This window comes from Dermacentor albipictus, chromosome 1, assembly GCF_038994185.2.
Source record: "Dermacentor albipictus isolate Rhodes 1998 colony chromosome 1, USDA_Dalb.pri_finalv2, whole genome shotgun sequence".
In the NCBI taxonomy this organism is placed as follows: Eukaryota; Metazoa; Arthropoda; class Arachnida; order Ixodida; family Ixodidae; genus Dermacentor; species Dermacentor albipictus.
Window position 1 is genome coordinate 490,970,244 of NC_091821.1, and position 25,516 is coordinate 490,995,759.

The 25,516-nt window shown below is 48.8% G+C and overlaps 3 protein-coding genes across 3 annotated transcripts in view; 1 reads left to right on the plus strand and 2 right to left on the minus strand.

Annotated features, from left to right (window-relative positions):
* Positions 1-2,918, plus strand: part of LOC135912933 (melatonin receptor type 1C-like) — a 45,694-nt gene extending 42,776 nt beyond the window's left edge. The window contains exon 5 of the mRNA XM_065445553.1: positions 1,600-2,918. Coding sequence (XP_065301625.1) covers positions 1,600-1,853 — 254 coding nt within the window. The 3' untranslated portion in view covers positions 1,854-2,918. The remainder of the gene's footprint in view (positions 1-1,599) is intronic.
* A 5,770-nt stretch (positions 2,919-8,688) lies between these two features.
* LOC135911943 (uncharacterized) lies at positions 8,689-11,145 on the minus strand. Its single transcript, XM_070531764.1, has 2 exons — positions 9,010-11,145; positions 8,689-8,811 (listed from the first exon to the last, which is right to left on the minus strand). Exons 1-2 carry the CDS (start codon positions 11,143-11,145, stop codon positions 8,689-8,691), a joined length of 2,259 nt encoding a protein of 752 aa, XP_070387865.1.
* A 1,605-nt stretch (positions 11,146-12,750) lies between these two features.
* Positions 12,751-14,502, minus strand: LOC135912361 (uncharacterized). Its single transcript, XM_065444794.1, has one exon. The coding sequence runs from the start codon at positions 14,500-14,502 to the stop codon at positions 12,751-12,753; it is 1,752 nt and encodes a 583-aa protein (XP_065300866.1).
* Positions 14,503-25,516: the final 11,014 nt, after the last annotated feature.

Consider the following 25,516-nt stretch of genomic DNA (forward strand, 5'->3'; position numbering starts at 1 on the left):
GCAAATTAGTTGACAGCTATATGAACTAAGTATACTAGTTTTACCACCAGTACGAACTTGTCAACATTCGCTTACTAACTAAATTCACAAGCACCTTTTCACGCCCTCACAAGCAAACATCAACTCATCTCACTCGATGACCCCGGAAACTCGCCGTAGAAACCCTAGAGGGAGGACGCATGGGAGCAGCAGTGAGAGAATTGACCTTCGTACTGTCGCTCCGTTGAACACGAACTAAGCAGCAAAAACACAGCGCACACGAAGCTATCAGGACTCGGCACTGGCCCCATCGCCGATTTCTTTCAAGATAGGGCCCGCGCGGCCGCTCCAAGCAGCCACCGCCCGAAGAGCACGCCCCGCCCCCCGCCCGCGGTGCCTTGCGTGGGACGGCGCGCTTCCTCCCCGCTTTCCTCCCTTGAGCGCACGAGATTGTACCGCAATCGACTGCTAAACCTCGTGTGCTTTCACTCGCACACACAGCGCACGACGCAAGGTGATGATGTTATTGCATTTGAACTTTATACGAAAGATCACGGCGACCGCAACGGCACAAATGCGCGTGGAGTGGCGGTATAATTGCTACCACCATAAAATAATTTGGGAAAAGCAATCCCAAGTCGTAAGCCATGAATATTTCGCTTTCAGCAGTGGTATTATGAAGCAGTCTTTGTTAGCGTTGTGTCTATTTCCCACAACTTTGGCAAGATTCTATCATCCATCTTGTGAAGGGCGCTTGTTTCTCTGTTTACGAGCGTTTTTGAATTTGTCGAATACAATAAGAAGTACAATTCGCTGGGCAGAGCCGCTAACAGTGGGCTGTTAGTGGAGTAATCCTGTATTCACTGAAAAAAGGTTCTGTGCATGCGAAAACTGAGCCAGTATTTCGGGAAGTCAGATTTCATTTTCTATTTTTTACTTTTCATGAGCCGTGCTGACGATACCTGTGCGAACCGCGGCACGACAGTGTTTTGTGATTAGGTTGCATGTCGGAAAGTGAAAACTGTTCAGTACACTGAAATTGACTTTCTTATATCGGGAATAATTGATAAGACCGGATAACACCTAAATTTTGCGAACGAAGAACGTGCATAGCGAAGAGCCCTACATTTAACTGCATTGCAAGATGACAGAAGGTTATTTTCTTATAACAGTTACTTTCAATAGATCGCATCAGTGATCTCCCAATCGGGCTGATTACTATCGCGGGTGACGGCCGTTCAAACCCCAGTAAATAAGTAAATTATTTTAACCAATACACGCCTCGTGAGTACGTTACCAGGGACCGTATTCAACTGTATACTCTTAGGGAACCGTATACTATTGCGGCCGTAATCCGTGATGGTAACTAGTGCGATTACGAGACGATTGCGGATGCGACCAGCCACCTACTGAAAGCCACTGATATCAGAAAATAAGTTTCTGTCAGCTTGCAATACAGCTAAATGAAGCACTCTTCTCTACACATATTCTTGTTTCGTGACATTTAGCTGTAATCCAGCACTGCCAATCAAGCGCACCATTAGCAAGTGAATTTCAGTGCACTGAAGAGTTTTCATATTCTGGCATTCGCTTGTTATGTACTTGCCGTAATTCACGCAGAGGCAAGCAGCAGCGGCGCTAGGGCCTCCGTGCACCGGCACAAGACGAAGCGGTTCCTGTCGCAGACCAGCTGGCTCAGCCTCCCCGGTCGTAAGGCAGGCTCGGACGTATCTGGCCACCAGAGCGGGTCGTCGAACTCAGCACAGAAACAGGCTGACGCCATCGCAGAGGGTTCTGAGGAAGCTGCTGGGCCAGCTGCTGCCGCTTCTGGAACCGATGGCATTACATCAGCCATCGCTGTCGAGCACGTGTAGATATAGGCAAAGCCTGGCAGGGAGGGAGAGGGCAATAGGTGAAAAGGGAGGTAAGGCAGGCGCAATCATGGTACACAAATATTTTGTAGGGAGGGTGGCTCACAAGTATTTGTGGTACATTGTGAGCGCTCTTCACCACTAGTCACGCTTCACGATTTACGGGCCTAAGATTATAGCCTTTCGGAGGCTGCAAGAGAGGGGCACATGAACCATCTTGGCATTTTTGTGTATACTAGCTGACTCAGACCTTCGGTATCACTGGAAAATAATGTATTTTTCATGGCCATGATTGACGCAAGATGGTTGCCGGAAGGTCATTGAGGCTTAAGCTGGAGGCGAGGTAAGTTAGAATGGTGTCCATAAGTTGTATAGAGCAAAGGGCGCAATGTGACCGTGTGAACCGAATTGTGTATAACTGAAACAGTGCGAAGAACTGTATATAATATCTAGTATATCCAAGCATGTGTAAACTTTCATTGTGACCGTTCATTTGACGTTTAACTAAATATCCAAATGTATAGTGAAAAATGGGGTGTTTCCCTGCAACGCTGGTCTTTTTTGTATATTCACGCAAACATTGTGTTGCAAATTAAAGAACTGCGCGGAATTCAAGACAAGGACGTTGTGTTTCCCCGTGTTTCTTACTACGTCCTTGTTTCATGTTCCCCGCAGTCCATTTATTTCCTCACAGTATTAGCCAACTGTAATATGTAATAAGTACTATGTAATAAATATGTGTTGTTAGCGGCAATGGAAAACTTATTAGCTCTAAAAAGCAACGGTGACAGTAGCAGTTTTAAAAGTCACTCAGAATGCTCAACAAATATGGCGGGCATTATATATTACGTATGGCTATTTAGCGACATTTTCATGTTCTTCTCAGTTCGTTGTACAGATTGTTGTGCTGTAACTTGTGAATTTATGCTTTACCTTTTACTTCTTCTTTATTAATTTTGTCTCCACGTTCTTTGCCGTAAGGTCCTTGCACAACGCAATGTAAACATACATTTCTGTTTTGCAGTGTACTTTCCTAACTATATCGGAAATAAAGTCCTGAACTGTCGACTTTCCTTCTTGCTGAGCCAATATGCCGTGGCGCTTCAGTGGCAGCCGCTTACACTTGTTTCGCTATCGCCCTACCAAGATTTTATTGCGAATTCCTCTCGTAATGATGTACAACAAGACAGACGCTGACCAAGTACTTGATTGCGCAAGAGTCCGGGAAAATCATTCATAGGTGCGAGGTGATGATGAATACGCACAGCCACATGCTTTCTTTGCCTTGGTTTGGCGCGTCCTCGTCATTGTCGTCAGATGTCTCGCCAAGCAGGAACTCGCACTGTAAGTATTACTGTCACTTTCATGGGGTTTCACCAACATCCCCCGTCATACCTTCATTCCCTCGTCCCACTGTGCAAAGTAGCAGGCTAGAGCGCGCTAGCTCCAACCGACCTTTCTGCTTTCTTTAAAGTAAATTATCTCTCTCACGAGGTTTTGCGTGACTCAGCAGCGGACATGTCGGCTGGGGACACTTTCATCCGACTGCTTTGACGCACTCAGTGCCCAAGCACGTGAAATCTCTTGAGGGTGTATCTTAAAGTTATCGGTGGCGAATATTCCCCCTGAATAAAACTTACCTTTGCTCGCCAACGTACGTGGTTGATAACCGTCACAGGACACGTTCGTTGCTGAGATGCGCTGCGCGTTTGTAATCTTGAAGCACCGTTTTCTTTTGCTGACTCATGAAAACTTTCTTACACCGACTCTTACAACGTGTGGAATCCGCGTGCTTATCTTAAAGGGAAACTTTCTGTGGTCCTTCCCACTTTTCGGTTACTGGTTGCTGCCGTTTGCCGATTGCACAATTTTGCCCACTGGTCACCGGCCACTGGCTGTGTCGGGTGCTGGCTGTTACCTGCTGGCTCCCGGCAGCAGACTTGCGTGATTTCCATTTGCAGACTAGGATCTAATATACTGCAAAGCAAAGTAGCCGGGGGTGCCAGATGGTTTGCGCAAGCGCAGACGCAATCTAAATCAAAACCACTCTTTCTTCATCATATCTCCGCCGTCATTCCATCGTCGTACGGGTATAGTGCAGAAAAGATACCGGATATACCGGATCGCTCCGTCGTCATCATCCGGTCATCGTCATTTCTTTGCCATCTTTCGTTGACCAAATACCAACTTTGTCGTTTTGTCGTCGTCATGCTATTATCATGCTGTCTTCACGCATGTCGTGCAGTAGTCGGCATGTTGTCTGCGCCTTGCTGCTGCGGTCATTCCGTCGTGATCATGTTCTGGCCCTCAAGTCGTCGTGGTTACGTCGTAATTCTCGCGCCATCTTCACTTTGCATTAGTCCCTGTGTTCTCGTCGCTCCCGTCGTGGTTCCGCCGTTTATCCATCCGCTATCATCATTATGTTGTCGTTACAGACTTTGTAATCATCACTAAGTCGTCGTTATTCCGTCGTAGTCGCTCATTTGTCATTCTATTGTTGTTACGCATTCATCGTCATTCCTTTCTCAAGCGCATTCAGGACACCTTTATGAAATTGGAGTCGACTGGACGCTTTCACAGCCATGCAGCGGTGATCAATCCGCAGTTATAGTTGTATTGTCGGAATTGCATGATCGTCAATCCGTTGTAGTCACTCAAATCTCGTGATTGAATAGTCTCGTTACTGTTTCGTCATCATTCCATCTTCGCACACAGTCCACCTTCGCAGCCATGCTGCCATCGTCACGCAGCTGTGGTAAGTCCGCAGTCGCCATACCGCCATTGTATGAGGTTTCTGGAGATGAACTATTCAGGATGGTCTCAAGACCTGATAAGAATGGCAAATGTTGACAAAGGAGAGTAATATCTGCTAGTAAGAATAATATCCTTCCCATTATATGTGAAGTAAGGCTGTTCGAGTTCTACCCAAACCTTACCCAAATGTTCGAGTTATACCCAAATGTCGAGCTTAGCAAGCTCGACAATGGAAGGGATAGAGCAGTACACAAAACTGGCGGGGCGAGCAGCCATGGCTACGAAGCCAAGGTGTACACTTTTAGCATGGTAACGTTTAACAAAGGGGCATATTCTCACATATCTGTGCACCTAAAGGCCAGAAATAAAATTGTAACGTTTACTCAAGTAATGTTTAATACATGGACATATGCTCACAATTTTGTGCAGCTACAAGTAAAAGGTATATAGAAACCTTTAGTCTAGGTACCTGTATTCTTTTTGTATTGTAACCTTTCGTATACGCATACACTCTTGCAACTCTTCACCCACGCGTCAGTCTACGCATGCCCATTAATATAGAACTGACTTTTTGGCTATCCGTCAACCTTCACTGCAGTGCGCTAGCCTAACTCTCTGAGCAGCACTTCGTCAAAATTCTATTTCAAAAGGTCGGCCTAATTTCAACTAGTTTCAGTTACTTACCCAAGTCAGGAGGATACTCTCCTGAAAATGTCGGCATTTAAGGCACATAGTCGATACTACCACAAAGTGCCGTAAAAACATATGTTATCAGGAAAAGCTACCCTTTCGAGGTAGGCACGGGAGTTTTTGAACTTCGACTGACCTTCTGAAATACCATTTTTTGAAAGCCTTGCTCAATGTGTTACGTTAGTGCACTGCAGGGAAGTTCAATGGACGGCCGAATGAGCCATGTACGAAATGTATGGGCGTGCGCATAAGGATCCGCTTGTGAAGACGTGCAATACTTTAGGATCATACGAAATATCACAAAAAGAAGTTCATATGAATTGCCGGAGGGGCTACGTGCAAGATTTCGGGACATGACTCTGTACAAAATTAATACAGTGCAGGTCTTGAGACAAAATGCCATTGTATTCCTGTCAAAGCCTCATAGCGGCGACAACAATCACAATTCGTGCTAAAGACAATACAATTATTTAGCGACAAACTTTTGGTAATTAGCTTTCCTCACCTTTTTAGGGGACATGTCATAGCATATTGAAGGCAGCCAGTACTGAAAGTGTACCACTTAGCCATTAATTTTGCCTGGCACTACTTTCCACAAGTTCAAAGTCGGCATCCGCAATGGAGTGCGTTGCTGTTTTAGTTATTGTTCCTGCGCCCTCTGCAGCAACATTCTGAACATAAACATCTCAACTGGAACAGCAACACATTTTGACATGTTTGCAGTATGTGTTCTTGAGAATATTCTGCGGCAGAATGCTTCCAGCAACCGGATATAGAGTGCTGATTGAACAACTCTGCCGCTAACCAGAATTGATTATTTACACGATACTCAATCAAGTATTGGGAATGTTCGTGCTAACGATCACTGCAGAAATTCTGTTGCGATTGCTATGAATTTGTTCAGCAGAAATGAACATTTAACTCAAATTCTCAATTTTTAGTACTCAAGCACAGTCTGGATCACAGCGTATCAATCACCTTGGCTGACCTGCTATTTTTTCAGCACAGATCATCTGCACAAGGCAGGTCGCATCAATTAGTATAGAAGGCATGAGGCATCGTAAAATTTGTACCTTTTGAAATAAGCTGGCGCACATACTTGGTAACTTCAGGAATAAATGTGCAAAACACAGAATAATTGATGAAATACACAATGCACTGCTTTTAGGTGAATGCACTATAAAGGTTGCACCCATAACATATTACTTTACTGTTGTCCATATTGAAGGAAAGCTTCCTGAAAACCGTATGTTGCCGTCATCACATTATAGTGAGATTTCTAATATTAATGTTTTGCACAAGAGAAAAGCACATCTGAAAAGGAGGCACGTTTTATCATTACTACGCATTTCTGCAAGCAAAATTGCCTGTATCAAAACAAAATTTATGAGCCTCTCGGGGTCGCGAAGTGCGAGAGCGATCGCTGCTGCTTCTGCTGCTGCGCTGCATGGGCGCGGATGGAGGCAAAGGCTACCAGGTTCCCCTGATTCACGACGGCGACTGTGTATTTCGTCTCGTGACGTGACGACGTGGAATACGGGCTAGCGTCTGTGTAGCACGTATCAGGGTTTCTGAAACAGCGTTTTTGCGACATGCGGGCACACACTGCTCCCCTGTCTTCATTGTGCGTGGGGTGCATGTTCTTGGGGACAGGGTCTACTACAATGTTTTTTCTTTGATTTGGTTAGGCAGAAGTTGTGTTTCTTCTTCCCAGCACTGGAGTGTCAGCGGGTACCCAAGCCGCTGAAGAAGGTGCCTTTCCCGTTGTATCTTGTTCAGACGCTGCCTCTGCACTATGAGCGTGGCGCTTGCTAGCTCCTCAAAGGTGTTGTATACTCCTAGCGCTTGTAATTTCTGTTCTTGTACTTGACGGTAGCTGGAAGGCCGTTTTGTATGCGATTCTTATAAAAGTGTCCATGCGCTCGGTCTCGCTTTAGCGCTTGACTTGATACGCGAGTGGGTGCGTGACACGGTTGATGACGAGGGCTTGTACCAGTCTTAAGGTTTTGTCGTCTGTGAAATCATCTTTGCTACGCGCTACTCTGGCGTTGAGTCAGGTGATGCTTCTTATAAAGTGATTTAATTTCTCTGAGGATACCTTTATGCCGTTGTTCTCCTGGACGTACATACGTAGTAAGCGTGTTGTGGGGACGCGTTTTATAGGTTGCGCGGCAATCTTGAGACGTATTGGCGGGGCTCGATGTTTCTTAGGTTGCTTGGGCCGGACTTGAAGGTACTCGGACTTGTGTGAGGCACATCTCATTCCTGCTGCGGTTAGGCATGACTTGATTTGTTTAATAGCTTTCAGTAATGTGTTTTCTCTATCGCTGTATGGACCCTTGCTTGCCCATAGGGTGATAACGTCGGAATAGACGGCACATCCGAGTTTTGGGACGTTTTCCAGTTGTAATGCAATTTTTCCAAGTCCGATGTTGAAGAGGAAACGAGATATTATTGATCCTTGTGGAGCACCCTTCTGCGATAGACCGTATATGTCTGATTGCATGCCTGCTATGCTGACGCGGGATTTGCGGTGACTGAAAAAAAGCTATGGTATGCTGATATACTGGCTCTCCGCATCCTATGGCGGCGAGGCCATAGGATACGCTCGCCATCTAGGATGGTTTCGTATGCTATATTGACACGTGTACTTGTTTGTCTTTATCGGCTGACACTTTCATCGCCTAACAAATGTTATCGTACAGCGCAGGACGCGCCTGCGTGTATCGAAATTTTCTGGAATGTTATCGATGCTTCCATTCGCTGTCTGTTACCGAACCTTGTGTAATATGATCACATGTGTGCGTGACGCGAATAATGTAGAACTTTCTAGAAGGCACGCGGGTCCCAGCGATTATTCTGGAACAGTCTACGACTGCTGTATAAAAGCGGACGCGCTTGACTCACTGATCAGATTTTCGACGATCGCCGACCGTGTTCGCCGCTATCGTTGTGCTATGAGTAGAGCCTGTTTTTGTGGGCACAGGTTCACCCAATAAATGTTAGTTTTGTCTTTAACAGTATTGCTACTGTGTTCTTGAACGTCACCACCACGTGACAGTATTATCAAAGGCTTTTCCACGTCGAGGGCTCGGAGTATGTTGTTGCTGCTGCCCGGTTGTTGGTTGAGGATTTCTTCCTCCAGGAGGAGGAACATATCCTGTGCTGACATGCCCTTCTGCAATCCGAACATGCAATTGGGGTGTATTCCATGTTCCTCCCTGTGTTATTCTATTCGAGTGAGTACGATTCGTTCCAGAAGTTTTCCCAGGCAAGATGTGAGCGAGATCGGTCGTAGTTGATCGAGCCTGCGCGGTTTTCCCGCTTTGGGTATAAGGACTCTGTGAACGGTAGTCCATTCCTCGGGTAATGTCCCGCCCGGTGTCCAGATTTCCTAATTCAGCTGCTGTGTGAAGGCTCGCACAGTCTCATCGCTTAGGTTTCTCAAGATGGCGTTGGTGATCTCGTCGGGGCCCGGTGTCGGGTTCTTCTTGAAGCTCTGTGCTGCCGCGTATACCTGCGCATACGTAATGGGTGCATCAAGTGTCCTGTTCGGAAGGAGAGAGAAAGAAAGAACAACTTTAGTGAAAATGCCTGCTGAGTCGGTTAGGCTCCCTCCACGCAGGGAGGACAAGCTTTTACCGCGACGCGGCCACTACGTCAGTCTCGTGCATTGTGCTCCTCGAGGTCTTGGTTCCTCGCTACTTCCGCGGACCGAGAGGGCCGCCGCCCCCTTCCTGGGGGTGCTGCCCCCCTTCTCCTCGGTTTTGCTAGGTCGCAGCCTCTCTAGAGCTGCCGAGACCTGCTGGACGGCCTTTAGTTGAGTATCTTGGTCATAGCTCCTCGTTGCAGCCTCTAGCTGCGGCGGGATCGTCGTCTTCTCGCTGGCTCCTCGTGGATTTATACTACAGTCCCAAAGGATGTGAGCCGCGGTGGCTCTCTCCTTAGCGCACAGTCTACACACGTCACTCGCGTACACGATCGGACACACGTGCTTAGCTAGCACAGGGGTGAGCAGGGACACCGTCTGTAATTGCCTGTATAACACTGCCTCCTTCCGGGTAAGCCCCGGGTGAGGTGGCGGCATAGCCTGTCTGTTAAGTCTGTACCACTTCACTATTTCGTTGAAGGTGGTCACCTTGTCATTCACACTGCACCGCGACCAACACTCCGAGTCGGCCGTGCTTGCAGCTGCGCGGTTGGTTAGTCCTCGCGCGGCCGAGTTGGCCGTCTCGTTGTGGTTCACGTTCCCGCGTTCCGACACGTCACTGCCCATGTGGGCCGGAAACCACTTTATCTCCACAGCGCTTTTGCGTCCGATGTCTTCGGCCTTGCACAGTATGCGCGTAGCCTCACTGCATATCCTACGCTTGGCGTAGTTCTTCACTGCCGTTCTAGAGTCACACAACACTGTAGTGCATCCGGGGTCAAAGACGGCCAAGGCGATGGCCACCTCCTCCGCCCAGTGCGCCTTTCGAGTCCGGACGCTCGCCGCGGTCTTCGTTGCACCCGTCGATGCCCCGACAGCCGCCACCGCGTATGCGTCGCTGCTCTCTCGATACTCCGCCGCGTCCACATAGATGGCGCCTTCTTCTCTGGCGTGGAGGTCCACGAGAGCCCTGGGCCTCGCCAACCTCCGCTCCTTGTGCTCGGGGTTCACGTTTATCGGGATCGGGCAGACCCTCAGCTTTCTGTTGATGCTATCCGGTATAGGTACGTCTTTCTGCTGCTCGCCTTTCCTCGGCTCGAGGCCAAGGTCCTGCAGTATCTTTCTTCTGGCTATCATTTCAGAGAGACGCTCGAGGTGCGCCGTTCTCTGTGCTTCGGCTATTTCGTCCAGCGTGTTGTGGACTCCCAGCGCCATAAATGTTTCGGTGGTCATGCTCCCGAGGAGGCCGAGTGCCGCCTTATACGCCTTGCGTATGGTGGCGTCTATCTTGTTACGTTCGCTCGGCCTCCAGTTGTGGAAGGTGGCCACGTACGTTATGTGGCTAACTGCGAAGGATTGAACGAGCCTAGTCAGGCTCTCCTCCTTCATCCCCGCTCTTCTGTTGGACACCCTCTTGATGAGTCTCATTGCCGCAGCCGCTTTGCCAGCGAGCTTGTTGACCGTTTCACCGTTGACTCGGTTTCGCTGGATGAGCAGCCCGAGCACTCGAATCTTCTCGACCTCCGGTATTACTTGTCCTCCCGCTGTCTTGACCGTGATCTTGGGCTGCTCGTACTTGACTTCCATATTCTTTTTTTTCCTGCCCGCTCCTGTCGGTGGAATCACCAGCAGTTCTGACTTAGCCGGAGAGCAAACGAGTCCAGACCCGCCCAGCTGTTTCTCGGTGGCGTTGACCGCTTCTTGCAGCGTTGTCTCGATGTGTCCGTCGCTTCCTCCCGGTACACATAGCGTAACGTCGTCGGCGTAGATGGTGTGCCGGACTCCCGCTACTCTTTCTAGCCGGTTGGCCACCCCGATCATCACGTGGTTGAAGAGAAGCGGGGAGATCACCGAGCCCTGCGGAGTTCCGACGCTGCCCAGCTTCTTCTCTTCGAGCTGCAGGTCTCCCGCGCAGATTTTGGTGGTCCGTTCCATCAGGAAGTCTTTGATGTACTGGTATGTCCTTCTGCCCATGTTTAGTCTGGATACTTGGGCCAGGATAGCCGAGTGCCTCACTTTATCAAAGGTGCTCTGCAAGTCCAGCCCGAGTATGGCTCTGTTGCCCTTGGTGCCCGTCGTATCGTCGATGATCTCGTTCTTCAGTAAAATCATGGTGTCTTGCGTCCCGAGCTTCTTCCGAAACCCGATGATGGAATTTGGGTAAAGCTCCGATTCTTCCAGGTAACGCTGCCACCTGTTCATGAGAACGTGCTCGAGAACCTTTCCCACGCACGAAGTGAGCGAGATCGGCCTGAGGTTCTCTATGATGAGCGGCTTGCCAGGCTTGGGGATGAGGATCGTCTTGGCTGCTTTCCATTGCTTGGGCAGCCTTCCTTCTTGTCAGCACTTGTTGTAGAAGTTCGTGAGCGTTTCGTTGGCCGCTTCGTTGAGGTTCTTGAGCGCTCTGTTGGTCACTCGATGGGGACCCGTGGCGGACCTGCCATTGCGATCCTGCAGGGCAACTCTGACTCCCATGTCTGGATGTCTCGATCTAGCGTCTCGTTCTCGTTGCCTTGGTAATCCGGATGTCATTACGTGGGGTTGGTCGGTAGGTACTTGGCGTCCAAGCGCCCCTTGACTTCGTCCTGCCCGTGTTCACAGATTGCCTTGTGTGGGATTCTGGGCAAGTTGCTGTGTTGGTTGCCCTTGGTCTTGGTTTCGTCGAGGAGGTGCCGCAGCATGTTCCACGTCTTGCCCTTGTGCATCTGTCAGTCGGCTTCGTTGCAGGCCTCGTTCCACTGTTGGGTGCGTAGCACCCTGCAGTGGACCTCGATCTGTCTGTTGAGCTCGGCTATCTTCTTCCTTAGACTTCGGTTGGTTCGTCACTTCTGCCACCTCGCCTTTATGGGCTCCTTGGCTTCTATCAGGTGGGCCAGTCGACTGTCCATCTTGTCTATCCGTTCATCCGTCTCCAGCTCTTTGGTGGCTCCTTCCATCGTCTCAACGACGTTGGCCGCCCATTGCTCGATGTCCGTAATGTCCAGTTGCACCACGGGTAGCGCCTCTCGAAAGCCGTCCCAGTCCGTAATGCGATGCTTCCATATGCCGCTGTTGCCTTGGCCTTCGAGCGGTATGACGACCTCCACGATGTAGTGATCGCTTCCCAGCTCTTGGCCCGTATTTCTCCATTTTGCTTCTCTCGATCCTCCGTCGGTTTTGACGAAGGTAAGGTCCGGAGTGGTGTCTCGTGTAACCGATGTGCCGATCCTAGTGGGAAAGGCCGAATCCGTGATTAGGTTCAGTCCCACGTCGGTGGCGTCTTGCATGAGCTCTCTCCCCTTGACCGTGGTTCTGTGGTAGCCCCAGTCTTGGCTCGGAGCGTTAAAGTCTCCGCACACTACGAGCGCATTACTCCCCGCGACTGAACTCGCTTTGTGGAAGTTGTCCACAAAGTTTGAATTTCTGTTGTCCGTGGGACGGATTACTGTAGACGTTCACCAGGAAAGTGCTCTCCTTCCTCCTCTTGCCCGTGATTACTTCCACCGTGCAGTGTTCGATGGCGCTTCTGCCGATCATTTCGTGTTCCATGAAGGTGATCCCTTTCCTAACGAAGGTGCAGACCCCTCTGCCCTTGCCCTTGGACGTGTCCCTTTTGCTCGGTGGGCTGTCGTGCGACCGGTAGCGAGGTCGTCTCGGTGACTCTTCGCTGTGTTTCTTGAATCATTATGACGTCCGGTTTCCTCGTTAGTTGCTGCAAGTGTTGCTGCAGCACCGCTCTCTTGTCGGTAAAGCCGTTGCAGTTCCAGTGCCAGACCAAGAGGTCTCTCACTGGCGGTGTGGATGCTGCTGTACGTGCTGTCCCATCCATTATTGCTGCAGTTTGGCGATGATCTGTGCTTCCCTACCTTGTATTTGTGCCTGTATCTGCGTCTGCAGCTGTGCTTGCATCTGCGCCATCATGTTTTGGATCGTGCTCTGTATGTTCGTTGTCATCTGCTGAACTGTTTGCGCGAGCGTAGTGAGGCGTTCGTTGGTTACCTTGCTGGTCGCCTCAAGACGGTCGAGTCTGTCGTCCTGTTTTTCGATGCTCTCCATTATCTTTCGTTCCTTCGCGCCCTCTATGGCTCTCCTCTTGAGAGCCGCTCCCGCCTCTTTCGTGGCTCTCGGGTCCACCTCGACCTCTGGTTCGTCGTCGGTTATCTCTTCTTGTTTCCTCTCTTGTGCGGGCTTCGGCAGCAGCTGCTGCTGTTGCTGCAACCCAATTAATGTCGTTAGCTTCTCGTTTATTTCCTTGATGGTTGCATCCTGTTCGACGATTCTCCACTTTAGAATCTCGTTCTCGTCTCTCAGGGCTTTTACCACCCCGTTCTCTTCTTGGATCTTCTTCGCGGCGTTTTGCACTGATGGTTGTCTCTTCTCTGCCATGTTTGCCTTGACTGCGTCGGCCCAGGCCACTCTCTCCCTCGACTGCGACGGTCTGTGGCGGCTGGCGCTCCTGCCTCCCTTGCTGTTGTCCCTCTTGCGGCTGCTGTAGCGCTGCCTCGATTCCCCGCGGGGTGGAAAGCTTTCCGGCGGAAAGCTTTCCGGATCCGGTTGTTGCTGCATGGCTTCCATCCTACGTTCCCATTGCCGTTTTTTGACCACGTATGGCATCTTGTACTTGTTTTTGCATTCCCTCTCACCCGTTGGATGCTGTCCCCCACAGAGCTTGCACTTGGGCTTGCATTCGTGTTTGTGATCCTCGCTGGGGTTCACTATTCCGCAGCCGAAGCACACTCTGGTGTTGGGATTCGGGCATACGTCTCTTCTATGGCCGGCCTTGCCGCATTGCCTGCACACGTCAAAGTGCTTGCGGTAAAGCCCGCACGTGACTAATATTGAGCCATACTTGGCGTAGTTCGGTACTTTCTGTCCTGCGAAGAGTACTATCACTGTGGTTGTATTGCCGATTCTGTGCGCCTCCACCGCTAGGGGATTGCACGGGTTCACGATGTTTTCGGCTATCTCCTCCGGGGAGTCGTCTGCGACTATGCCTCGGATGACTCCTTTGACCGTGCCGTCCGGCGCCGTTCGGTAAGCGCTGACTTCGTATGTCCTGCCTCCTATGTTAAGGGCTTTGACCTTACAGTATAGCGTGGCACGCCTCTCGTCCGGGGTGCTGACCACGATGATGTTTTGCTGCGCGTTCGTGCAGATGGTGTCTGCTTTGCCTTCTTCCTTCGTTACTCGAGCCGCCGTCATGACGGCCGACATAATTATTGAAACCTCAGTTCTCGCTACGTTGAGACCTCCACGTGGCCTCATGACTATCTTGGTGTCTTCTTTCGGCATGTCTGTCGGCATCCTCGCCGCTTTCATTACCGAGGCTGCAACTTTCTTAGCAAAGCTGGCCCTAGTCTTGGGTCTAGACTGGCGAGTAATGGCGGCGGACTCACCGTTTTCCTTGCCGGCCATGATCTGCTTGATGCACTTGCCGGAGGCCGACCAGCCTTCGGCTTCTTCCGGTGTAATGTCCTCTCCGTGAACTTCAATGCACGTGCGCCCGTCGAGACTGCCGATGCTCGGTGCTGGCGCCATGTTGTCTTCCATTGACGTGGCCACTTCCATTTCGGACGCCATCTTGGTTGTATTCGTCACCGGGTTAGGCCTAGCGGCCGGGCCCGTCGCCACCGGTGGCCGTACTCGTGGGAGGCCCACGTTAGGCTTGGCGAAAAGTCCGCACCGCAACAGAAGAAGTCCTCGTAAATCGAAGGAATCACGTGCCGCTAGGTCAAAACTGGTACTGGTCGATGCACCGCACCTTCGCGCACACTTTCGTACCAAATATATCGCGGTAACTGCAAATTAACACGACGTTAATTGGCATAATAGCAGGAGCCGATGAGAAGCCCGGCTCTTCCGCAGTCGTCTTCCTCTTCTTCTTCCCCCCCCCCTCCCCGAGGTGTATGGTTTTGGATGCCCGGTCCGGATTTCCGTGTATGTTTGCTGGAGTTCCGCTATGGGTTCATCCTGGGTTCCCGGATATCCGCCAACGAGTTTTTGTAGGGTTGTGTTTGTTTCTGTTTTGCTACTTGAAGGATGCAGGATGCTGCGGAGAATATTCCACGTCTTTTTGGTGCTTATAGCGTGCCTTGAAGCGAATCACACAACATGCGCCAATTGTCCCTGTGTACCTTCAGGGCATAATTGCTTGCCTGCTTAGTGACGGTTGAAATCCGAAGTCTAAGTTTGCGATTTAACTTCTGTTGGCGCCATCGTTTTGTTAGGCCTCTGCATGCTTCCCATAAATGTATGAGACAGTTGTCGTTAGCCGGCGTGTCGGCGTTGGTTTGGTAGACTTTAGCGTTGGCGTCATGTAGTTCTTTGGTGCGTTGGGCCCACTCATTGATCGTCGTTGAGCCTCCTTCATGTTCCGGGAAGGGCAGGCCTGTATGTAAGTCAGACTATTGCCTCTTCTTAAACTTAGGCCAATTTGTAAATTTGGCCTTCCCTAGGGGTCGGCGTAGTTTTGCCGAGGTGCTGGTGATTTCGATAATGTAGTGATCACTACACAGTGAGTAGTCCAGGACTCTGCAGCTTGTTCCTACGGCATCCTTGGCGATGGCGAGATCAGGGGTCGTGGCCTGCTGGCGCTGTTTTCCATTCGAGTAGGCGTATCTGGTACAGTAGTTAGCGTGTATTCGTGGCGCTCTATGGCTTCTAGGAGCTTGGTGCTCTTGGTGTTTGCTTTTGAGTAGCCCCACGTGTTGTGTTTTGCATTGAAATCGCCGGTTACAATTAGGCGATCGCGGTATTCCAGCAACCCCTGTAGGTGCCGGAACAATGACGCGAAGTCTGCTTGTTGTCGCGGGGGGGGGGGGGGGTTCTTTCTTGAAGGACCATATCATGATGATCCGATGTGGGATTTCTTCACCGGGGAGTACTGCCCGCGTTGTTGCCAAATCTTTGCGGACGAGCGTGGCCACCTTATGGTGGCTGGGGTCGTACTGTATTTTATAGCCCATAATTGGTTTCGGTTGCACTCCAGCCTCTTATAGGCAGATAATGTCCTGGGGCACTAGCGCCATCTGTACGTATAGAGAGAGGGATGCGTGCTTGGTTTTAATATACGTCCAGTGTCCGGGCTAGATCGTGATGCTTTCGCTTTCCATTCGAGATTTACGGGCAATGATGGTACTTAGACGGTATTGTGCTGTCTGTGTCGGATGTTAGCATGCTACCGTCCTCTTCCTGAGAGCGTATTTTACTATTTTTCCGTGTCCGCATGGGTTCCTTGGGTAGGTACTCGTCCATGTATTTCTCGAATTCACGGAATTCCGCAAAGACTGCTGAAATTGTTGCTGTATTTGTTGTATTATTTCTTGTTGTGATTGTTGAGTGCTTGTTGCAATTGGTCCTGGGTTACCAGGTTGCTCTCTGACGGTGAGGTCGCCTGAGGCTGCTTTGGTGCTGGTGTGTGGAGAGGATGGGGACAGCTGTGCTTGTAAGGTGGATGCCCGGCGAGAGTGGTTAGCTGCGGTAATTGCGATTGTGGCGATCGTTCACGGGTCGCAGCCTGTGAACCGGGCAGACGTCGCTCAAAATTGTGGTTCGCACGGAGTACGACTTGTAGGCGACGGGCGAACGCGACAGCCTCTTCCATCGCATCACTTGCTGCAAGCAAGATCGCTTATATGGGGTTTAAGTGTAGCCTGTTTTGTGGGCACAGGTTCGCCCAATAAAAGCTAGTTTTGCCTTTCACAGTACTGCTACTGTGTTCTTTGCCGTCATGACCACGTGACAATACTTTATTCAGCATAAAAAATGAATTTCGCATGCGTTTTCAGGAAGTCCAAGATAACGCGCCCAACTGACCTCTTGCAGCATGCACCTGAATGCCTGCGGCAAAATTTCTAACTAGCACTGGCGCTGCACGTAACTTTAGTGGTCGCAGATAACCCATGGGTGAAAGACACCGTCAAACGCGCGGCTTATTTATAACGAAAGCACGCCACCTGAATAATGAAGCCTTCTGCTATGTGACTCCTTATTTCAACAGCGTACCATGCACAGTAGACTGCCAAAGTGAATAAATGCAAACACACGAAAGGCACGCTAAGCACGCTTCGCATAGGCTCGGAATCATGGGCTGGTGAACAAACCATTTTATGTGCCCTTTCGCCCCACGTCTTATTGAACATACGATCGCTCTGGCAGTGTCTGCGATTGTCAAAGCTATTACGCATAGCGGCCAGTGATAAAATAATGTGCATTTAACGCGACGACTGGCTTTTTCGATTGGCATCGAGAGACACAGCGTGTTTGCCTAGTCCCTTGTCAATCGCGTCGTCTAAGCGCGGCGACGACTTCCTGGCGATAGCATGTCATATATGCAGAATGTGCACCTAAGTTAGAATTCACTTACCCGTGGAGGATTTGTTGTTATACCCAATAAATGGCGAACGACTGTCGTGTCTTCGCGGCGACGCGAGATGGCTGACACACGACCTCCCTTGGACAGCCTTCGTTGCAGCTCGCTGGACGGATCACCTTTCCTCGGTGCTGTGCTGTTACGCGATGTTGAGCGCGCGCACGGTGGAGCAACTCCGAGTGAAAAAGTAGAGCGCTCGCTACGCTTTCTTCTGAACTCTGGCTGCCTGCTCTCTTAGAAGCAAAACGGTGGTTCCTTTGCTCAGCGTGCGTGAGTGATACATCGCCAAGTTCGGGGCCAGCCTCCTAGAGTTGAAGCAGGAGATTACGATACGTTTTGTTCTTTATTGGCGCAAGAGTAGAACGGGCATTCTACTCTCTCTGTAGACGGAAGAGTGAAAAGCACATTTCACTCTCTCCTTGGTGACGGAGTGAACAATGCATTACACTTCACTCGATATTTTGCGTGTTTAAAACAACGCTTTGAAGACTAAATCGGCCGCTTCAATCCTGCGATACCCTACCTAGTTTTTAGAGTGTACGCTGATCTAGGCGCAAATATATGTGTGTGTTTCCATTGTCGTCAAATGAAGCGCTTTGCAGTTAACAGTGCAGTATATAAGTTTAAGTGAACGAATAGCCGTGGGCATACATGCCAATGCAAACAAACTTCCGGTGCTCAGGTGCTGGTGGACTGGGAATGATATTGGTGCTCTACAACAAACATTGCGCGCACTCTAAATTAGTACTGAAACGAAGGGAGGGGTATAAAGTCCGTCTCTGCGTTTACATATAGCAACAAATGCTCTCCAAGGGAACTGGCCGCCTATCGATCCAAGTACAACGGTCGAAGGAAATTTTCGAATGCATGAAGCAAAAAACCCAAGAGGAAAAGGGATTTGCTGAACTCTAATGTAGTTGCCTTAACTCATTCTCATTATATTTCCAAAATATTTCTTATCTGTCAATTACTGTCTATTCATTGAAACACAACGATTACACATAATTTTCACTGGTCATGAGTTGTCAATTCTTGCGGTAAGATGTAATCGCAAATATTTGGCGAGTCATCTTGAAAAATGACCGGTGAGCGCGCACGTTCTTCTACGGCAGAATTAAGATCGCCAATATGCACGCACCGACATGCGGGTAAAATACGGAAGGTGACTGAAGTTGAAGGGCCTAGTACCGTGCTAGAAATGTGTCCACTCTCACAAAGAAAAAGAAAAGGAAAATGAAAGAAAGAACGCCCAGTGCCGAGTTGGCGTAAGGATTCAAGCTTTATTTCTTTTTGACCCAGCATGCAACACCATTTGTTCCATGTGCTTTATTCATGGGTAAATGCTATGACAAATCGTTATTTACCCGTTCATTACATGCACTAACCGGCCCAAATTAGCACCTTACTAGAGCTTATTCACGCATCGCAGTGCACTGCTTTGCACTGCATTGCAACACTAGGGTGTGCTATCCCCAGTAGCAAACCGCCTGGTTGACCTCCCTGCCTTTCTTCTTCTTGCATCTCTATCTCTTTGTAATAATTGCACTACCTTATGGGAAAGAAAGCGTTCTCCTCTTTCAGAATTGAATTATTTGTCAAGCAATTATTTTACTGTTCTAGCAACTAGAGCACAAATGTGAAAACGAAACCGATTTTGTTTTGTTCTCCGCGTTCATAGAGTGCGGCACCAGGGGGCAGCGCGCGCTGTGCTTCGGAAAGTGAGAGAGGCTGAAATAATATATTTGGTGGCGGCAATGGAAAAGAAACATGCCGTGAGTAACTACTTCAGAGGAAAAAAAGAAATCAGGAAAGAAACAATTCATAATAACTCAAAGGAAAGCGCATTACTTTTCGAAGCGAGGTCGGGATGCCTTAGAACACGCACGTATAAAGTGAGATATAAGAAAGTAGAAGAAGAATGTGCTTGCTGCGGTAAAGCTTGGGAAACTATGGAGCATGTTTTATTAGAATGTGTTTACCCAGTGGTCGATTTAGGCAGCACTGGCCTCCTTGAAGCCTTTGGGTTAAGCAGGAGCAGTGGTAAAGTAAACCCGTCCGCACTAGGCAATAGTAAGAGGCGATTGGAGGATTGGTGGAAGAAAAGTAGGGAAACGACAAAAAACGGAGACGTACAAAAGCACAGTTTGCAATAGGCGATCAGAAAATCTGGGTGTGGTAGTTCACAGTGTTCTTTTTCTTTTTTTTATTGTCTAACCTAGGTAGGACATCAGGCTGTATAATAGCAAGAGCTTGGTGGTGCAACCCACCGCCCCGTTCCAAAGGGGACGCTCATAACATCCATCCATCCTTCCATCCACCATCGGATCTAAGGAGCGGTAGACGAAGCTGCATATGTGTAGTCAGCCGGAATTTATCGTTTCACGTTGTAAAACGGTTAGTTTACCTTAAATAAGTCTTGATTTGTACTTAAGAGTGGAGCTAGGCCCCAAAGAAGAGAGATTGACGAATCGGGAGCCAACAACGCAAGCGATGGATGCTTGTGCTGCTTGAGTCTCGGCATGTTCGAACTGGACTTGTCGCTCTGTAGTGTACCCTTGCGCGCTCGTCATGTGCCGTCATAGCGCGGGGATGTTTGCGCTGAATGTGTTTCACTTCGTGTGCATAACTCTGCATGCTGTGGCACGGAAGAAGTTGTCCGGTGTTCGGGTGCACGTATGCGCTTGGACACGCGATACCCTCGAAGCGGATGTTCAAGAGTCTACGCGAACTCGTAACTTGCTCATGAGGTAAGCCCTTTTTAAATTTATTTGGGTTGTATAACGTAAGTGTTAAAATGATGTGTGGTAAGCCGGTGTCGTCAACAGAAATGTTGTTTCAAAAGGCCAGCAAGCAGCGTGTTAGGGCAAAAATGATGCATGAATGGGGAAAAGGATCACCTATCTTTTAAGATCGATCTCAATGGTAGCGTGATTGGCTCGATCGCGATCGCAATTTCCCATATGACACTTCTAACCTCTTGTTCAATTGCGTTCAAATCGTAGAATAAAAGTGCATTTAGTTGCGCACTTGTATTGACGCTTGTACCGGCTTGAGAGCATACTGTGTCCGATACGGCGAAAACTTCTGTTAGAATACGGTAGTGAACGTTCGAGATAATTGCAGTGGCTCACTACGTGTATTCGTTACTTTCATGCTTACGTGCACGTTTTTATTGTAGTGACAAAAAAAAGTTGTTTGCTCCGGCTGCTCTGCTGTGTATTTCCTTGGTGCAACTGCTTGCGGGGCAGCAAGACGGTTTGCTTCGAATGATGCCTGAGCAGTGAAGGCATTCATGTCAGTAAGCTAGCAGTAAATGTTGCACCAGTTGCAAAAAAATATGTGGATATACAAAAGAAGTGAATGCAATCATCATAGACTGTATATTAAGAATAGTTCAATTGTATTACTAAAGCGGAGAGTAGATATGCACGGAAATCAGATTGCATTGATACCTACCAAAAACTATGTAACTTATCATTACTAATTATTAATGTTTTTTTTTACTCAAAGACTAGTTGCTGTTTCCCTGCTGGAGCTGAGAAGAGGTCTGCACCATGCAATAGGTCGATCTCTCTCAAGTTATCGCAGTATTGTTGCTCTGAATGTGAGTGGATTTTTTTTCTTCTCAGATTTTTGCTACCTGAATCCTGACCATCTACTTAGCTGTGTAGGTGATCACTGTTAGTGATTGATTGATTGATTGATTTAAAACATCTTTATTTGCAGGATATTCGTAGAACTCGTGGGTGGGCCGCCTATTCCGGTAGCCCACTGGTTACTGCTGCTGCGCTGGCCCTCCCCACCAGCCAGTGCTGACGGTCAGGATCATCGCTGAGCAGAAGAGCCTCCCACTGCTCTTTTGAGGAATTTGGGATGGGGTCAACTATGGGATTAAACTGGCAAGCCCACACCATGTGGTAGAGGTTAGCTACCGCTCCACAGTGTGGGCATTGCGGGGAGTATAGTGTTGGGTACCACTGGTGTAACTTAGCTGGCGTTGGATATGTGTTAGTTTGTAGCCTCCTAAGAGTGTTCTCTTGCAACTTATTGAGGGATTTATGTGGTGTTGGGTACTCCTTACTGGCTGTTCTGTATGGTGCGAGAATGTCAGCATACACTGCTAAAGCAGTTAGGTCCCAGCACTCTTCATGGTCATCAGGGGGAGACGCCCGCTATAGAAGAGCTCGGGCATGCCTGTGAGGGGCGTCGTGACATTGGAGTGCTAGTGCGCAAGCACCACTTCATCATTGCAATAGATCTGACAGAGCGCAGCTGTGGCACTAGGCAAATGTGTTAATATATAGGCAAATAAGCAAGGGTGTGTCTTCTTGAGCTCGTCGCGCTTTCGCAGGAGTCGGATGCACACTCCGTCGATATTATCAATGAGATCGCAACCGGACGTGAACCGTGGATAAGAGAGGCGTAGAATGAAGGGAAATTTGCAAGAAACTTGTGGTCTTGTCATATTTGGCTATATCGCAGTTGTGCACAAAGTATGGAAGCCTTTGGGTGATGGCATTTTCCCTACTTTTTCGCAGTGAAGATTTCGAGATATCTGGAGCACAGTGCAAAAGCATTTCGGCATAAGAGGTGAATATAAATAGAATTGACACCGAGAAAGCAAAAAAAGATGAATATTTACAATTATTATTAGGGTTTTAATTATATCCGAGTGCTAATTGCTGTGCTATCGTGTGCGTGTCATAGCCACGCACGCTTATATCGCCTTCCGTTTCTCCACCACGGGTGCGCTTTATAACCACGGCGCTGCAATTTTGCTTTCCTTTCCTTCATTTTTCTCCGCCCTTAAACTGGCTCTCTTCAGTACTACACGCAGAGACAAAGCAACAACGAGCGCATGCGATCCCATAGATGAGATGAATACATATATATATATATATAGAAAATTATCAGTCATAGCTCTCGTAGTATAGCCTTCTGGGCCGTTTCCTTTCTTTTCTTTTTTTGTTCTTTCGAAAGTAGTCCTATTAGGGTTATTATAATTACACGAAGGTATTTCGCCCTCGTCGGCAGCAGTCCTTGAGATAGCTATTCTGGCGGCTAGCTTCCCACGCTATGCGTGCCGCCCTCGCACCTGTTTAAGCTTTTCCTGGACGCTAGAGCTATACTACTATGTCCGCGCAACCTTGAGCTATCAAAAAGCGCGTTTTCCCCTCTTGGCCGGCGGAGAAGGGAGGCTTCGTTCCAGCCGCGAAGCTCCCCAAATCTCAGTAAGGTGCCTGGTGGTAGTCTCATGCTGACGATGCCCTCTCGGTGAGCGCATATTTCCCCCTCGTCTTTTAAGAGGTTCAATACTTACAAGCATTTGTCTCGCAAACCATATTTATTTCAAGGGAATTTTCCATGTCTCAATAATTTCTCTCGTCGTATTCGAGTGCTGATTGCCGTGTTATAGTTCGTTAACGAAGCTTTCCCCTCAAGTCTAAATATTTTAAGGCAGTTTGCCTTGTGCGTATCATAGCCACGCGCGCTTATATCGCCTTCCGTTTCTCTACCACGGGTGTGCTTTAAAACCACGGCGCTGCAATTTCGCTTTCCTTTCCTTCATTTCTCCGCCCTTAAACTGGCTCTCTTAACTACTACACGCAGAGAAAAAGCAACAACGCGCGCATTAGATCCCAAAGATGAGATGAATATTTACAATTATTATTAGGGTATTAATTATATCTGAGTGCTAATTGCTGTGCTATCGTGTGCGTATTATAGCCACGCACGCTTATATCGCCTTCCGTTTCTCTACCACGGGTGTTCTTTAAAACCACGGCGCTGCATATTTGCTTTCCTTTCCTTCATTTCTCCGCCCTTAAACTGGCTCTCTTCACTACTACACGCAGAGACAAAGCAACAACGTGCGCATTAGATCCCATAGATGAGATGAATATTTACAATTATTATTAGATTTTAAATTATATTCGAGTGCTGATTGCTGTGCTACCGTGTGCGTATCATAGCCACGCACGCTTATATCGCCTTCCGTTTCTCTACCACGGCTGTGCTTTAAAACCACGGCGCTGCAATTTTGCTTTCCTTTCCTTCATTTCTCCGCCCTTAAAACTGGCTCTCTTCACTACTACACGCAGAGAAAAAGCAACAACGCGCGCATTAGATCCCAAAGATGAGATGAATATTTACAATTATTATTAGGGTTTTAATTATATCCGAGTGCTAATTGCTGTGCTATCGTGTGCGTATCATAGCCACGCACGCTTATATCGCCTTCCGTTTCTCTACCACGGGTGCGCTTTATAACCACGGCGCTGCAATTTCGCTTTCCTTTCCTTCATTCTTCTCCGCCCTTAAACTGGCTCTCTTCACTACTACACGCAGAGGCAAAGCAACAACGCGCGCATGCGATCCCATAGATGAGATGAATACATATATATATATAGAAAATTATCAGTCATAGCTCTCGTAGTATAGCCTTCTGGGCCGTTTCCTTTCTTTTCGTTTTTTTGTTCTTTCGAAAGTAGTCCTATTAGGGTTATTGTAATTACACGAAGGTATTTCGCCCTCGTCAGCAGCAGTCCTTGAGATAGCTATTCTGGCGGCTAGCTTCCCACGCTATGCGTGCCGCCCTCGCACCTGTTTAAGCTTTTTCTAGACGCTAGAGCTATACTACTATGTCCGCGCAACCTTGAGCGATCGGAAAGCGCGTTTTCCCCTCTTTGCCGGCGGAGAAGGGAGCTTCGTTCCGGCCGCGAAGCTCCCTACATCCCAGTAAGGTGCCTGGTGGTGGTCTCGTGCTGACGATGCCCTCTCAGTGAGCGCATATTTCCCCCCTTATCTGTCTCCCCCCCCCATTTTCCCAAGAAATTATGCCTTCCAACCACTCGAAAAATCGACTGTCGCGGACAACACCAGTCGCTTTCCACGTAAGTATGAGGCTCTGCGCAGGAGCTATGGCGCTTGAAAGTAACCTGGGGCCTGACGAACCAACCGACTGAGCTATCTTTCCGGGCAACATCGAAGGGTCATGAGTTCAAATCACCTGTCATGTTCTTTTTTCCCCTTTTTTTCTTTCTTTTTAATGTCTTTTCCTTTATTTTATGACTGTACGGGAACCCCCCTAAAAAAATTATATACATCCTCACTTAGGTATGGCGACACATGTGCAAGTCATAAATACCAGGTTCTCTAGCCGAGTGCCATCCGTGCGGTATAACCGAGCTCAGATTGGTCAACCTTGACTGATCAAATAGGGCACCACTGTATGTTCAATGAGGCGTACAACTCCTGCGGGACCCGCCGTGGTTGCTCAGTGGCTATGGTGTTAGACTGCTGAGCACGAGGGCGCGGGATCAGATCCCGGCCACGGCGGCCGCATTTCGATGGGGGCGAAATGCGAAAACACCCGTGTACTTAGAATTAGGTGCACGTTAAAGAACCCCAGGTGGTCGAAATTTCCGGAGTCCCCCACTACGGCGTGTCTCATAATCAAAAAGTGGTTTTGTCACGTAAAAACCCAATAGGTAATTTTTTAATTTAACTACTGCGGGGACGATAGAATATCCGTCTCCCGTGCAAGAGGACCGTGGTTCAAATCCCGGGGCCACGCAATTGTCCACCGGAATATACAAAAACACCGTGTGTTGAGAAAATTCCACAAACAAGCCTGGAGTGCGGCCTGATCCCGGCGACCAGAACCGGTAACGCACTCTCTCACCAGAGCAGGATTGGCCACCCTGGTGTAGTACTTGGCCACAACCTCCCATATGAATACAACAATCAAACCCCGGCCCTCAGTCCCCAGCAGCCGCGAAGCAACTGACCACGGCGGCGGTCAGATCTGTGACGCTGCAGAGGGTGCTAAGAATACCTGGCTCCGGACAGGCCGCCATTGGAATCTGAACTTGGCAACGTTTAACGTTAGAACGTTATCTAGTGAGGCGAGTCTAGCAGTGTTATTGGAGGAATTAGAGGGTAGCAAATGGGATATAATAGGGCTCAGTGAGGTTAGGAGGACAAAAGAAGCATATACAGTGTTAAAAAGCGGGCACGTACTGTGCTACCGGGGCTTACCGGAGAGACCAGAACTAGGAGTCGGATTCCTGATTAATAAGGAAATAGCTGGTAACATACAGGAATTCTATAGCATTAACGAGAGGGTGGCAGGTCTTGTTGTGAAACTTAATAAGAGGTACAAATTGAAGGTGGTACAAGTATATGCCCCTACATGCAGTCATGATGACCAGGAAGTCGAAA